Here is a 17,152-nt window from a genome sequence, read left to right on the forward strand (position 1 = left end):
TTGGCCTGACACTGCAAAAAAGGTTACTATTTATAAACAAATTCAACTGCTTGCCTCCTGGCAGCCAGTGGAAATTTGCAGAGCTTCCTAAATATTTCTACAATGACTTACAGAAACCAATACCTGTATTTATAAAGCACCAGTAAGACAGTAAATCTTCACAGGAATATGATCAAACAGTCTTTGATACCCAGCCACATTATGCGATGTTATGGATGTTGACAAAATATTGTTAAAACAGTGCATTTTGAGGAGTAACTTAAACAAGAAATCTGAAGGAGTTTACAGGGAAAACTCCAGAAGCTGAGGCAGAGGCAATTAAAGGCTTAGCCCACTCATGGTAGAGTGATTAAAATTTGGGATGTTCAAGAGACCTGAATTTGTGATCCTGGAGAGTTTTATGGCTAAGGTGCTAAGAGAGATAGAGCCTAGTGAAATGTTGGAAGAATAAGAAAACATGAATGAGAATTTTTAAATTAAGTTGCAATTGGACCAGAAAGTTATTATACATCTGAAGAGATTTAGCATTTATTTTGGTGATTTGGGAAGTGAACCTCGTTTTGAGAAGCTGAAACAATTGTTTTTTATTAATTCCATGGTAGGGACTATGAAAACAATTTGCAAATAATTAAATGTTTGGGCTGAAATAGTGCTCCAGTTTCAGACGAGTAAATTGGTGTTGTTCACAATGAAGTGACATTGGCCATTTTCAGCAGTTTATGTTGCTTCTCTGGTGGGTATGCTGATTTCCTGCTCAGCTTACATCAGAAATCTGGAACTGCACTGAAATCGCTGGTTTTCATTTGAAAGCTTGGCCTGTGTTTGTCAGTAATAGTTAAGAGTGGTGACTTAAATGTAGCTAATTGAACATATTGAGTGGTGTTGCTTTATAGTGTGTGCTTATTAGTTTGTAGTAAGTTAGGGAAATCTGATCTGTGAAAAGCATTCAATTTTGTTGAAGTAAGAAATATAAAATGTTAGATTTATCAAATAGAATCACTTGCAAATACTAATTTGAATAATTCAGTTTTCACAAATTGTTTGTATCAGGCATTTTATTTTTGAGACATGCATGAGTTTGATGGAATTGAAAATTTAGTTGTTTCTGTCTGATCAGCTGAGTTAGTTTGCATTGGGCCAGCAAGTTGAAAATATGCTCCACCTTTATTGTGTTCAATTCACATTTAGTATTTTAAAAGTACATTTTTATTAAGTTTCATAGATTTTGAGATCCTCTTGCATATTCTGAATCATGGAGCCAGGAACCTGTGACACAAGATTACTTCTAATTTCACACTAGTGTATTTACTGTCTTGAATTGAAAAGTTAAAATCCACACATAGTGTGGTTTTCTGCCAGCAAACTATTTATATAATTTTGAAATTGGCTGTACATGTTACATACGCAGAACAGTTTTAAGTTCAGTTTCATATGTATTATACATCCCTTGTGGCTAGCTATGTGAGTACTGGGGTCATCCAAAGTATTTCTTTGTGCAGAGCATGTTTTCATGTCTGAGAAAGGTTATATTTAATTTGCCCTTTTTTCTTCCTGAATTAACAGCACAAATTCCAAAATAGACTAAATATGCCGCTGATATCTCTGTAGCTGGAAGCTGTTGATTGTATTTTGTAAATTGTGCATTAACTTGTAGGGAGTAATTTAGAGGAGATAATACAGTTGTGTGCTATTGTAACGAGTGCCATATGGTCAGGTAATGAAAGCTGTCACTGCATTATCTCACAATGACGAATATAATGTTAAATATAATAATGTACAGCACAGGAAATGCTCATATTCATTTATGTTTAGGAGGAAAATGTAATTGAAATAATTTGTGCACTTCATGTCCAGGAATGTCAAAGGAATTATTTTATTTCATCATTTGCAATATTGAAGAAGCACTGTAATTTTTAGAAAGTGTACATGTTTTATTTCCAGAGGTCAGGTAAAACTGAAAAACACAGAAAAATATTGCCTTGGGTCAGACCTTGAAGGCATTTTGTATGTATTTCTAACTTGTATTCAAAAAGACAATAATATGATAAAATGTACAGTTGTGCAAAACTGACAGTGCTCAGGTGTTAATGTTGAATGTATTATATTGCTGAGCTTCCTGACACATGGAAATTTTGAATAGACTGAAGCTTGAAATGTATTAGCATCTTTTTCTTTGTATTCTTTAGTGTAATAGGCTGTTAAAAGTTGACAGCAGCAGTGAGTAGCATTAGAGACTGTAGCCTCTCTTGTACAAGTAATTTAAGATGAGAGATCAGTCAGAATATAATCTTCATTTTTAAGTACTTAAATGTAATTCTGCATGAGCCCTATAGTGAAAAATTCCTGAACCCATTATATACTTGCAAAATTTTACAGTATTGTCTTTTAGGACATTCAATTTAGGAATAAAAGTTTTGCTGATTAACTGTTAAGTTGTTCCACAATAAGAAATGATATGAATTTATTTCATTTGAAGCTGATAAAAATTATTTGTGATATAAAACCATCTAAGAGTGCATAGCTCTTTTAGTCTATTTTATATTAAATTTGTTGGAGAGGGAATTCTTATTTTTACATTGCAATCTCCTTATTAAATTGAGAAGTGTTATAGTTAATGAAAAAATGTTAACATTTTCATAAAAATAGACAGTCCCATTGAAGACTAATTAAACATATCATCCCTCTATTGATGTGTCATTTGAAGGTTTGTTGTACATGGCTGTCCTCCCCTTGTACAATCTACACATCTCTTATTGAGCATGCAGGACTCCATTAGCACCAGTTTTTAGTTATTTCAGCATTGCATGGCTGTGGTATATCCTCAACAGTTACCTTCAATTTGTCCATCTCTTTTAGTGTTAATTAAGCATCTCCCAGTTCTGGATACCTGTTTTTATAGAGCAATGAATATATTAAAATCAGAGACCCATGATGGAATTGAAACCTTGATGCTATTTTAACTAGGCAAAATGCAGTTGCTGAGCAGTATCCAATCTACCCAATAATCCCTTGCAGGATTGGCTTTAAAAACTGTCTGGAGCAGAATTTAGAGAGGGTCACAAGTGCAATCATTTGGATTAAAAGAATCTATGTGCTTTTATGAAGATTGCATTTCACATTTTAACTTGTTTGCCTTACTCCCTGATTTTCAGTTTAAGGGTATGGCGTCATTACGTTTTTAGTCAGGATAGACAAACAGGTGAAGGAGCAGCTGCATCAAAATCAGAACAAGGTGGGAAAATTCAAAAGGGAGGAACCATCATCTGTGGTCAATTAAAGAAAGTATCAAACTTAAGGAACAAACAAAAATGAGTGACAGGTCAAATGATTGTTCCAAATGTAGTAAAAGCAGAGAATGATTAAAAGACTTCTGAGTTGGGGGGAAGGGAAAGTGAAAGCGACAGGGAGTATGGAGTTAAGTGGAAAGATAAGTAGCAGGATAGCATGTGTGCAGGTGGATTTAAACTTGAGGCAGACTGGGAATGCAGCAAAAGGGAAGGATAACTTAGGACATCTTATGACTTCCAATATCTCTAATGATAAACTTAGCATTAAGGCACTTTACCTGAATGCTCGTGGCATTCGTAACAAAGCAGATGAACTAATGGCACAGATCATTGTAAATGAGTATGATGTGGTAGGCATCACAGAGACGTGGTTGCAGGGGGGTCAGGACTGGCAGTTAACATCCATTTCAACTTATCGAAAAGACAGGGAGGTGGGCAGAGGGATCGGGATTGCCTTGTTAATTAAGAACAAAATTAAATCTATGGCACTGAATGACATAGCGTCGGATGATGTGGAGTCTGTGTGCGTGGAATTGAGGAACCACAAAGGCAAAAAAAACATAATGGGAGTTATGTACAGACCTCCTAACAGTGGTCAGGACCAGGGGCGCAACATGGGAAAATTCAAAAGGGAAATAGAGAAGGCATGTCAGAAAGGCAAGGTCACGGTGATCATAGGGGACTTCAATATGCAGGTGGACTGGGTAAATAATGTTGCCAGTGGATCCAAAGAAAGGGAATTAATGGAATGCTTACACGATGGCCTTTTGGAACAGCTTGTCGTGGAGCCCACAAGGGAGCAGGCTATTCTGGACCTAGTGCTATGTAATGAACCAGACTTTATAAAAAATCTTAAAGTAAGGGAACACTTAGGAAGCAGTGATCATAATATGGTAGAGTTCAGTCCGCAGTTTGAAAGAGAGAAAGCAAAATCAGATGTAATGGTGTTATAGTTAAATAAAGGTAATTATGAGGGCATGAGAGAGGAACTGACGAAAATAGACTGGAAGCAGAGCCTCGCGGGGAAGACAGTAGGCAGGAGTTTGTGGATATAATTGAGGATACTGTACAGAGGTTCATCCCCAAGAAAAGAAAGATTATCCGGGGAGGGAATAGACAGCCATGGCTGACAAAGGAAGTCAGGAAATGTATTAAAGAAAAAGAGAGATCCTATAAAGTGGCCAAGAGCACTGGGAAGGCTGCAAAACAAACAGAGGGTAACAAAGAGAGAAATAAGGAAGGAGAGGATCAAATGTGAAGGTAGGCTAGCCAGTAATATTAGAAATGATAGTAAAAGTTTCTTTCAGTACATAAGAAACAAACGACAGGCAAAAGTAGACATTGGGCACTTCAAACTGATGCTGGAAGCCTAGTAATGGGAGATGAGGAAATAGCTGGAGAACCTAATAAGTACTTTGCGCCAGTCTTCACAGTGGAAGACTTGAGTAATATCCCAACAATTAAAGGGAGTCAGGGGGCTGAGTTGAGTATGGTTGCCATTACAAAAGAGAAAGTGCTAGAAAAGCTAAAAGGTCTTAAAATTGATAAATCTCCTGGCCCCGATGGGCTACATCCTAGAGTTCTGAGGGAGGTGGCTGAGGAAATAGCAGAGGCATTGGTTGAGATCTTTCAAAAGTCACTGGAGTCAGGGAAAGTCCCAGATGATTGGAAGATCACTGTTGTAACCCCCTTGTTCAAGAAAGGATCAAGGCAAAAGATGGAAAATTATAGGCCATTTTAGGCTAACCTTGGTGTAGGTTAGACCAGGGAAGCCCAGTGGATGTGGTCTATCTAGACTTCCAAAAGGCCTTTGATAAGGTGCCACACGGGAGGCTGCTGAGCAAGGTGAGGGCCCATGGTGTTCGAGGTGAGCTACTGGTATGGATAGAGGATTGGCTGTCTGACAGGAGGCAGAGAGTTGGGATAAAAGGTTCTTTTTCAGAATGGCAGCCGGTGACAAGCGTTGTCCCGCAGGGTTCAGTATTGGGGCCGCAGCTGTTCACGTTATATATTAATGATCTGGATGAAGCGACTGGGGGCATTCTAGCGAAGTTTGCCGATGGTACGAAGTTAGGTGGACAGGCAGGTAGTACTGAGGAAGTGAGTAGGCTGCAGAAGGATCTAGACAGTTTGGGAGAGTGGTCCAGGAAATGGCTGATGGAATTCAATGTGAGCAAATGCGAGGTCTTGCACTTTGGAAAAAAGAATAGAAGCATGGATTACTTTCTAAACGGAGAGAAAATTCGTAAAGCCAAAGGGATCTGGGAGTGCTAGTCGAGGATTTTCTAAAGGTAAACATGCAGGTTGAGTCCGTGATTAAGAAAGCGAATGCAATGTTGTCATTTATCTCAAGAGGGTTGGAATATAAATGCACCGTTGTGCTACTGAGACTTTATAAAGCTCTGGTTAGGCCCCATTTGGAGTACTGTGTCCAGTTTTGGTCCCCACACCTCAGGAAGGACATACTGGCATTGGACTCACGGATGATCCCTGGAATGGTAGGCCTAACATACGAGGAACGGCTCAGGATCCTGGGATTGTATTCATTGGAGTTTAGAAGATTAAGGGGCGATCTAATAGAAACTTACAAGATAATACATGGCTTGGAAAGGGTAGACGCTAGGAAATAGTTTCCGTTAGGCGAGGAGACTAGGACCCGTGGACACAGCCTTAGAATTAGAGGGGGTAAATTCAGAACAGAAATGCGGAGACATTTCTTCAGCCAGAGAGTGGTGGGCCTGTGGAATTCATTGCCGCAGAGTGCAGTGGAGGCCAGGACACTAAATGTCTTCAAGGCAGAGATTGATAAATTCTTGATGTCACAAGGAATTAAGGGCTACGGGGAGAATGTGGGTCAGTGGAGTTGAAATGCCCATCGGCCATGATTGAATGGCGGAGTGGACTCGATGGGCCGAATGGCCTTACTTCCACTCCTATGTCTTATGGTCTTATGGTCTTATTAACCAGCAGGAGGATAGTACAGTGTGAAAAGAAGCTAGCTTGGCATATAAAACAATCAGGATGAGTTTCTACAGGCATTTAGAAAAGAAAGAGTTAAGTAATTTAAGTGCTGGTTCACTAGAACATGGGAGTGGTTTAATTTTATTTGTCGGATGTGAGCATAGCTGACTTAGCCAACATTTATTGCCTATCACTAGTTTCTCCTGAGATGAAAAGTGGATTCTTCCAGTTTATTTGCTATATGTAAACCAACAATATTGTTGGGAATGGTGTTCTAAGATTTTGATCTCGTGACACTGAAAGAATGGAGATATATTTCCAACTTAGGCTGGCTTGAAGTTGGTGGTGTTCTTACATATTAGCTGTCCTTGTCCTTTCAGTTGGTAGTGGTTGTGAGTTTTGAATGTGCTGTCTAAGGATTCTTGGTGAATTTCTGCAGATGGTTCATACTAGTGTCCCATTGAGTGTCAGTGATGGAGGAAGTGAATGTGGTGCCAATCAAGCAGGCTGCTTTGATCTGGATGACATTGAGTTTCTTGAGTGTGCTGGACTGCACTCACCCAGGCAGAATTCATTCATTCATTCAAGAGAATTCCATCACATTCCTGACTTATGCCTTATAGATTGTGGATAGGCTTTGGGGAATCAGGAGGTAAGTTACTCGCTTCAGCTTTCCTAGCCTCTGACTTGCTCTTGTCGCTGCAGTACTTGTATGGCTAATCCAGTAAAGTTTGGTCTTGCTTGGCATTTGTGTGGCGTAAATGTTATTTGCCTCTTGTCAGGCCAAAGCTGGCTATTACTCAAGCCATGTTGCATTTGGGCATGAACTGCTTCAGTATCTCCGTGGATTTGTGAATTGGGTTGAACACTGTGCAATCTTAACCTAAATCTCTACTGCCAATCTTATGATAGAAGAAAAGTCATTGATGAAAGAGCTGAAGATAGTTAACCCTCGGATACAATCCTGAGGAACTACTGCAGTGATGTCTTGACCTCCAACTACTGCAGTCAACTTCCTATGTGCTAGGTATGTGGAGAGCTTTCCCCCAATTTGCATTGACTCCAGCTTTGCAAGAGTTCCTTGATGCCGCACTCAGTCAAATGCAATTTTGATGTCAAGGCAGTTACTCTTGCCTCACCTCTGGAATTGAGTTATTTTGCCCATGCGTAAACTGAGGCTGTGATGGGGTCAGGAGCTGAGTGGCATTGGTGGAACCCAAACATCGTGTCAAAGAACAGATTACTGTTAAGCAAATGCTGCTTTTAGCACTGTAAATGACAACTCCTATTACTTTCCTGCTGATCGAGACTAGACTGATGGGCATTAATTGGTGGTTTTATTTATCCTGTTTTGAGTGTACAGGACATACCTGGGCAATTTCCAACATTGCCATTTAGATGGCAGTGTTATACCTATACTGGAACAACTTGGCTAGAAACATTCAGGTTCTGGAAAACAAGAAAGTCAAGGTCTACAGGAATAGGGAACCCTGGATGACAAGAGATATTGAGGCTTTTACCAGAAAAAAGGAGGTATGGCTCAGGTATAATCAGCTGGGATCAAAGGATACCCTGGAAGGTATATAGGGGATACAGGAATTTACTGAAGAAGAAAATCAGGAAGGCGAAAAGAGATAATGAGATAGCCTTAGCTGAAAAGATTAGGGTGAATCCAAAGAGGTTCTTTAAGTATATTAAAGAAAAATGAATAACTGCAGAGAGAATAGGACCCCTGAAGAACCAAAGTGGACGTATATGTGTAGAACCGCAGGAGATGGGCAAGGTTCTCAATGAATATTTATTTCTCTGTGTTTACTGTGGAGAAAGACATGAAGACTTGGGAAGTTAGTGGTCATATCTTGGGGACAATCCATATCACAGTCGAGGAGGTTTTGAATGTATTAGAATTTGATGAAAGTTGATAAATCTCCTGGTCCTGACCAGATATATCCGAGAACACTGCAAGAGGCAAGAGCAGAAATTGCAGAGTCTCCAGCTGATACTTTTGCATCTTGGATGAGGTCCCAAAGACTGGAGGATAGCAAACAATGACGGTGAGGATACGTGCTTGGAAGCACATCTCAGCATCAAATGTGACACCAAAGGTTGAATATTTATGTCCCCACTACATGTGAGGGCATATAAAATAGGTCAGATGGATAGAATACCACCTTCCCACACATCCCTGTGCTCAATCCTTAATACAAAAGGTGCATGTTCACTGAAAATGGCCATCAATTTACCGTCTGCAAATAAAAAGGGGTTTATTCAAGGAGGGCTGCAAAGAAAACCTGGAACTACAGACCATTAAGCCTAATATCTGTGGTGGGTAAGTTACTTCAGAAGATTCTGAGAGATAAGATATACATGCATTTGGAAAGACAGGGTTTAATTATGAGTAGTCAACATGGCTTTGTGCGTGGGAAGTCATGCCTCACAAGTATTTTACAGTTCTTGGATCAAGTGACCAGGAAGGTTCATGAGGGAAGAGTAGTAGACATAGTCTGTGTGGATTTTAGTAAGGCCTCTGGTAAGGTTCAACATGGTAGGCCTCTCTGGAAGGTTAGATCACATGGAATCTAGAGGAAGCTGGCAAATTGGATACACAGTTGGCTTAAAGGTAGGAAAAAGAGGGTAATAGTGGAAAGATGCTTGTTAGACTGGAGTGCCTCAGGAGTCATTGCTGGGCCCATTGCTGTTTGTTATCTATATCACTGAATTAGATGAGAATGTACAAGGCATGATTAGCAAGTTTTCAGATGACACTAACATAGGCGATATCGTGGACAGTGAGGAAGGTTATCAGAAATTGCAACAGGAACTTGATTAGCTGGGGAAGTGGGCTGAGAAATGACAAATGGAATTTAATATAGGTAAGTGTGAGGTCTAGCATTTTGGAAAGTCAATTCAAGGTAGAAGTTTCATGGTGAATGGGTAGGGTCTAAAAGAGTGTTGTGTAAGAGGGACCTGGGAGTTCAGATGCACAGTTCTTTGAAAGTGGAGTCACTGGGAGACAGGGTAGTGAAGAAGGCTTTTGACACACTGGTCAGGCCATTGTGTATAGAGGTTTGGAAGTTATGTTGCAGTTGTACAGGATGTTGCCAGAAATTTACACGGGTGTTGCCAGGACTCAACAGTTTGAGTTGTAGGGAGAAATTGGACAAGGTAGGACTTTTTTCTTTAGAGTGTAGGAGACTGAAGTGCATAAGGTCATGAGAGGCATGGATAGGGTGAATGCACTCAATCTTTTTCCCAGAGTTGGAGAATTAAGGGCGAGAGTGCATCAGTTTAAGGATACAGGGAAAGAATAATATGGAACCTGACGAACAACTTTTTTACACAGAGGATTGTACACGTATAGAATGAGTTGTTTGAGACAAGTAGATTAACAATATTTAAAAGGCATTTCGACAAATACTGTACATGGATAGGAAATGTTTAGAAGGATCTGGGCCAGTGCAGGGAAATAGCGTTAATATGGATGGACATTTTGGACAGCATAGACCAGTTTGGGCTAAAGGTTCTGTCTCCATGCTGTAGGACTCTGTAACTCTATTACTCCAACACTATTGCTCACATGTTGTCAGGGCTCATCGCCTTTTCAATAACCAGTGAGTCCAGCCATTTCTCAATACTGCATGGAGAGAATCGAATTGCTTGACAACCAATACCTGTGATGCTGGGAATATTTGGAGAAGGCCGAGATGGATCATCCACTCAGCCCTTGGTCAACCATGCAGTTGCAAATGCTTCAGTTTTACCTTTTGCACTGATGTGCTGGGCATCTCCATGACTAACGATCGTGATGTTTGTGGAGTCACCTCCTTCAATGAATTGTTTAGTTGTCCACCACCATGCAGGATGAGATGTGGCAGAATCACAGAGCTTCGATCTGATCCATTGATTGCAACTTGATGGAACTGAGGGCTCTCAACTCTGGGTCCAGTTTAACTTCATTCTCAGGTCTATAAAGAGATAGCTACTGAAGTAGTAGATGCATAAGTGTATGCATTTTTCAAAATTTCCAAATTCTGGAAAAGTTCCATTAGGTGTGAAAGTGGCCAATATATAACCCCTGTGTTCAAAAAGTAGAAAGGCAGAAAACAGGCAAGTGTATGCCAGTTAGTTTGATGTTTATGAGTTAGAATTGATCATTTTAAAGATTATAGCTGCACACTTAGAAAAACTCAAGGTAATCAGTAAGAGCCATCTTTGTCAAAGGGAAGTCATATTTAACCAATTTGTTGAATTCTTTTGAAGAAGTAACACATACTATGGAATAAAGGGTACCTGTAGGCATACTATTCTTAGATTTCCAGAAGGCATTTGGTAACATGCCATATCAAAGATTAGTGTGTGGCTGGCTGGTTAGCAGAAATCAGAGAGTATGAATAAATGGTTTTTGTCTTATTGGCAGCCAGACCCTCCAAGGTCTATGCTGGGGTTTCAATTTTTTGGAAATTTACCTCAATGACTTTGATGATACGAGCAAAGGCATGGCAGCTAAATTTGTGAATGACACCAAAGTTTGTGGGAAAATATATTGTGAAGATGACATAAGGAGAATCCAGAGGAAATCCACCCAGACACGACAAGAATGTGCAGACTCTGCACAAAGACTTGGCCAAGGCTGGATTTGAACCTGGGTTCCTGGTGCTGTGAAGCAACTATGCCAACCACTGTGCCACCCTGGTGCTGAACGATCTTGAAAAGCTGGACAATAAAGGATGTCTTCTCTGATGAGCAGGGCACTGTTTTTAATTGAGCATTGCTTTTTCAGGACAGCAATAAGAACTTTTTTCTCACAGAAGACTGTGTGACTTTAGAAGTCTCTGAGTCAGAAGGCAGTGCAGGTGAGATCATTGAATATTTTTTAAACAGAGGTGGAGAGATTCTTGTTAGGCAGGGTAATTAAAGGCTATGGGGTAGATGGAAATATAGAACTCAAATATAAACAAATCATCTATTTTGATTAATGGTGGAGTAGGCTCAAGGGAATGAATGGTCTTTTACTTGTATTTTGTAAGTTTTAAAGTATCTGTATAACATAATCAGTGTGGAAGTTTGTATGCAAAAGACTTATCCTGATCACAGCATCTGTACTTACCTCAATCTCAGAGGAGCAGTGTGTTCGAAGAATGGGCTTCACCAGGCATTCTGTTGCACATTAATGCAGCCTTCAGCAGCAAGAAAGATGGCTTTACCACTGCCCTAATCCTTTCTTGCCTTTAGGTTTGATTCAGGTTGTTATGCGAGATATTTTATAGGTATCTCCAAATTTGTGATATATTCTGTTTTAAGCATGTTACCAATGGCCTTTTAAACACAGTCAATCAATGCATAACTTTCCCAATAGATGCTAGAAACCAGAGTGAGGGAGTTCTGTGAATTGCCGCAAAATTGTTTTTCTCATTTTGCTAGTCGAAAGACGCTACAATCAATTTCTGTACCCCTTTATACCCTCCATTAATGAAATCGGCTAATACAGCACAGGAAATAGGCCCTGCACTTTGTGGGTCTTACAATTTAGTGAGGTTCTACTTAAAATGATGGAGAATAAGCATCCTGATATTTCAAACTAATCTTAAAGTGATTTGTTTCCTGTTTCAGATTAACCATTTGGAAAAGAAGCTGAAAACCATTCAGAGGGATGCCAAAGACCTGACAGAAACGAACGAAGAATTGATTCAGGCCAAAGTTTTATTGCAAACTGCCTACAGCAAACTTCAGACTGAATCTGACAACCAACTTATTGAAATAAGAGAACTGATGAAGGCAAATCAACAAATTATGCGAGAGAAAAATGAGCTGGCTACAATGATAGAAGAATTGAAAACAGAAACTTCCTCTCTAAAGAGGCAAGTAGCGGACAGAACAAAACTAAAAAATGAAAATAAGGATTTATTATGGAAAATACAGGAGCTACAGCAAGCACTTGAGTCTAAGACTGTTCCCAGCAAAACCAGAACTGCAGAGAGAGCAGGCAGTGGCAGCTGTGCGTGCAAAACAGTGGGCTACAACCCCAGAACAAAAAGAAGGAAAAACATTTCCCTCAAACAGTACCAGCGTTTTCTCAACCGATCCATCAAGGAGATGAGCAGAGTCTTTGAGCACTTCAATAAGGATGGATGGGAAGATGTAACTGGAGCCAGGTATAGTTCTCATTAACCTGACTCTGCAGATGGGACAGTGTGGATATGAAAACTGTAAGCAAATGGAGATTGGATTTCATATACTGTCGATTTCATATTCAAGGAAAAAATAATCCTGTCAGATTTTTGAATAGTCATGGGATGTCTTGCTTCAAGCTTATTGACTGAAATTTGCATGTGAAATTAGCTCCAACTGTATGAAGTTTTGAATTAATGCCAGGAAATCCAGAATAAGGCAATGCATGATTTCTTTCAGTGATGCCATTTTCATGCAGTCATGAGGCTTGAAATTGACAGTTTGGCAGGTTGATTTAATTTGCTGGCCCTTTGCATATTCACCACTGACAGCTAAGGATTCCCAGGCAACCCTGCTAAGTCAGTTTAGTTATCTTGTGACATGTCGATCCAGGAGGAGAAACCAATTTTTTTCCTCTTAATTTAGTTAGATAAATTTTGAATGACCTATTTCAGCTTGCTACCAGATGCTTACAAGCTGTTTAACATCCTTTAAATTAAGAGCTATCCACACTAATTATTTCATGTATGTTTTATGCACAGTCATTGAACTAATGTTAATTGAATGATGGCTGAAAATGAGGTGTTTTGTTATTAATTTTCATTCAGGGGGTATTTACAGATTTTTTTTGCATTAAGAATGAAATTCCTTATTGCTCTAAAGCTTCATTCCTTCAATAAAAAATATTTTTCCACTATATTTTTATGCAAGTGACACCGAGGAGACTGCTGCTGAGAGTCTGGGAGAAATGATAGCAAAGACGACTCAGGAAAGGACTCCACCAGCAGCAAGAAATCCGGTAAGCAGGAAATATTTCAATGGAGACAAAAAGCTGAATTTAGTCAGTGATTAATGTTAAAATTGGACTAAAGCCCCTAAAGAGACAAGCTCACCAATTTGTAGGTAGTATACATACAGTGGTAGATTTTGCAGTGTACACTTTTGAGAAATTAACAGGAAATTATGTGTGAGCATTATGTAAATATATTAACAATACCTTAAAATGTTATAGATTGCCATTTTTGTAGCTCAGAGGCGTCTGTTTGGAAATCAGAATATTAATGACATATGGAGTTTATTTAAAACTTAAAATCATTTTAAATAATCTGCAAACATGTGTCTATTAATCCAAGTTGAAGCATTTGTTTATCATCTATTAACATATATAATGTTTAAGATTCTGAAACTTTCTCACCAGATAGTTCATTTAACATTATAATATAGCAAATCTACTTTTTATGGTGGAATTTTTGTAATTTGTTTGCAATAAATGATGGATGACCGCCATTATAATGGTATGGTAATTATTCGAATGAAACAGTAGTTTTGCACTTGGCAATAAATAGTATGATTAGTTTTGGCACAAATAACTGCTGAATGCTCAGAACAATGTGATATATGTTATTTGCTGCTTCCAAGAGTCTAATAATCAAATAACTTGGGTTATTAATTTTTAGTTATGAAATAATTTACTCGTCATACAGTATTTACAACGAATGTTGAGGATAAGATAGGAGATTTTTACTACCTGTAGCACAACAGTCTTACCTTCTTTGCACTTTTTAATGGCTGATTTCTTAATTATTCCTTAATTCTTTATCTTCTGGCTATGGGAACATTTCAAAAAAATTTGTTCCAGAAGTCTTTTCCGAATGAATGTTTTAATGCAAGATCCTAATAGGATAAAGTGACATAATAACAAAATGGAGGTGGAGGAAGATATTTGTAAGAAAGAACAAAGAAAAACAAGAGGAATTTTATTTGCCCTGAAATAACCTGGCAAGAAGATGTAGTAAGAGGGATAGAAGGAATGTAGGTCTTACGGTGTAATCAGGTAATCAGGACTCCTTTCTTTCAGAGTACGTGAAAAGTCCTATATTAGAGAAACTTCTTTTGGATCTTGCATTCAATAATGAACCAGAACAGACTTAAGAAGAATTGCAAGAGTCTCGGCAACAGTGATCATAGCATAATAAAGCTTTGGCTAAACATTGAGAAGGAATAAATAAGACAGAGACCTGGTTGAGAAAACATTTTTAAGGGATACAAATGGCACTAGACAAATTAAATTGGAAACATTTGTTACCAATATTTTTATTTGCAGAGTGAAGTTGAACAATTATATATTTGGTTGTAAAGTGTTAAGATGAGAAACAAAGCATCCAAGTGATTTTTAGCTGTTACAAGTACTTTACTGCTTTGGTTCTTAATGATGAAAGATGTGTAAGTAAATGTGAAGTACATCTGTCTGCATTGTATGTACCTGTGAGGCATCTTACGTAAAATATATGTATGTATCCAACACGGTGTGTCATTGAACCACACTGTACATGCCGAGCAGAATTAAAAGGACACAGACTTGAACTCAATGAGTCAAACATATACACATCATTAAAAGCAGGCATTATTTTCCATGACCCAAGGTGTATTGTACTTGAGTAATAACTACTTTTACTTAAAAACATCTTTCGTACTTTGGAGTAACCGAGTCACAGTCATCAAAGTCACACGGGGAGCTGTTCCATCCGGGACACATGCATCCAACAATGGAGAGAGGCCATGCCATGTTTTGTGAATTTTTTACCATCTTGCCACAGAAAATAATTGTAAAATGAGTTGTTTGAATGTAAAAATCATTTGTTATAATAAAATGTATTCTTATAATTTAACAGATGAACTTAAAATTGGATGATGCCAAAATAATGAGCTCAGTGCTGGTGTTGTCTCCTTAAAGATAAAGAAGTGAACTTTGTATTTTATCAGTAAAGGTATCACATCCATTAGAATGTTTTGGAAAGTTTCTAACCCCTGTTGCTCAACAGCTTGTATATCATAAACATTCCATACTTGGTGCTGAATGCAGAGAAATAAGGGTTGACATTCACTTCGACTTGGACAGAAAGCTAAAATAAGCTTTTGACAGATTTGCCACAATGCAAGAGGATGGTTAAAAGTTTGTTTAAATCAAGCAAAATGACTTGTTGCCTGAGAAAGCACAGACTTTTCAAGATTTTCAATAATGATCATCCATATTCATGTAGAAGTTGAGTTTCTAAGATGAACTATTTAGCCAAAAGGAAGCGTAACATGGTTGGGGTTGACTTATTCACAAATAATAGTTTCAAGGGGTTGAAATTCAATCTTTCCCATTGTCTTGCTATTGCAGAGTTGCCACGTCTGATGCTGTAACTTCAAACTCTGTTCCCAGATTTATCATACAAATAGTACAATAAAGTGCTAGCTTTGAAATCACGAGGTGAATTTTCTCAGCTCCTGAATACCATGGGCATTAGTGAGTCAGTTGGGAAAATATAGCGAGATGGGAAAACCTAGATTCTTAACGTCAAGAAAATAATTTTGATTTTCTGTATGAATACTAAGAAGATAACCTAACCAGTGAGTGGTGGGAGGCCTATTAGCATACATTTGCATCTCATCTTCACCTATTTTTGCATCATTTATATGCAGTTTGCTATTCTGCTATATGGCAGAAAAAAGCTGGATAGCAACAGTTCCTGACATGAGAGTCAGAGGGGGTTCCTGGTGGCTTGAACTCGCCACTTGCTTCTCTGGACCTCTACCTTGGTCAGCAGTTCCAACATAGCAGGGCATACTCCATGGGCAGAGACCAACTGCATCCACTGTCCATGGAGGACAAGCACCAGCCTCACCACAGCATCATGGCAGCTCTCCAACTCACTTAGAATACAGTTATTTATTGAAATGCTCACCAATACCTTTCATTGTCATGGTGGCTGCAAGATCATTTTGCAAACAGGGACAAACGCCATCTCATGTATTGAAGTAGGGCACATTTCAGGGCTGTTGACTTGCTTTCTTAGCGCTTACTCATTTTGCACCTGTTTAGATGTTCATAGCATTTCTTCTTTGACTTGCCATGCCTTGCCTTTTTGTGCCTTCCCATGCTGTTTAGAATTTATGGTACTTTTTCTTGTCTTGCCTTTAAGCACAGACACAAAGCCAAGTGGTTTGTCATGGTTGTCAGCAGTGAACAGTCAAGAGGATGGACATGTTGCCATATAGCTGTATGGTGCTGTGCTATATTAATGTCACATCTACTACATGTGCCAGCAGATTATGTAACAAATACAGTGACAAAAGTCACAGGTATTATTAGGGGACTGCACTGTGGTATAGACGTTCGGGAAGTCAATTCCGGTGTGGATAGGACTCAGGAGAGGGGTGGTGGTGGAAAACTCTCCCTCAATTGGAGCCATACCTGGCACAAAGGAAGATGGTTGTGGTTCTTGCAGGTTAGACATCTCAGCTCTAGGACATCACTGCAGTTATTCCTCAGAATGATCTCGCCCAGGCATCTTCAGCTGCTTCATCAATGACCTTCCCTCCATTATAATGTCAGAAATGGGGATGAATGTTGATGATTGCCCAATGTGGTTCCCTTGTTCAAGAAGGGGAGTTGGGATAACTCTAGTAACTATAGGCCGGTGAGTCTCACTTCTGTTGTGGGCAAAGTCTTAGAGAGAATTGTAAGGGATAGGATTTATGAACATCTGGATAGGAATAATGTGATCAAGGATAGTCAGCATGGTTTTTGAAGGGCAGGTCATGCCTCACAAACCTTATTGAATTCTTTGAGAAGGTGACTAAGGAGGTGGATGAGGGGCAAGCGGTAGATGTGGTATATATGGATTTTAGTAAGGCGTTTGATAACGTTCCCCATGGTAGGCTACTGCAAAAAATACAGAGGTATGGCA

The 17,152-nt window shown here is 39.0% G+C and overlaps 1 protein-coding gene across 1 annotated transcript in view; it reads left to right on the forward strand.

Moving 5' to 3' along the window:
• The window catches only part of cntln (centlein, centrosomal protein), a 469,267-nt gene that overhangs the window by 265,993 nt on the left and 186,122 nt on the right, over positions 1-17,152 (forward strand). The window contains exons 16-17 of the mRNA XM_043717668.1: positions 11,859-12,400; positions 13,128-13,215. Of these exons, the coding sequence (XP_043573603.1) occupies positions 11,859-12,400; positions 13,128-13,215 (630 nt within the window). The remainder of the gene's footprint in view (positions 1-11,858; positions 12,401-13,127; positions 13,216-17,152) is intronic.

This window comes from Chiloscyllium plagiosum, chromosome 2 (genome assembly GCF_004010195.1).
Source record: "Chiloscyllium plagiosum isolate BGI_BamShark_2017 chromosome 2, ASM401019v2, whole genome shotgun sequence".
Classification (NCBI taxonomy): domain Eukaryota; kingdom Metazoa; phylum Chordata; class Chondrichthyes; order Orectolobiformes; family Hemiscylliidae; genus Chiloscyllium; species Chiloscyllium plagiosum.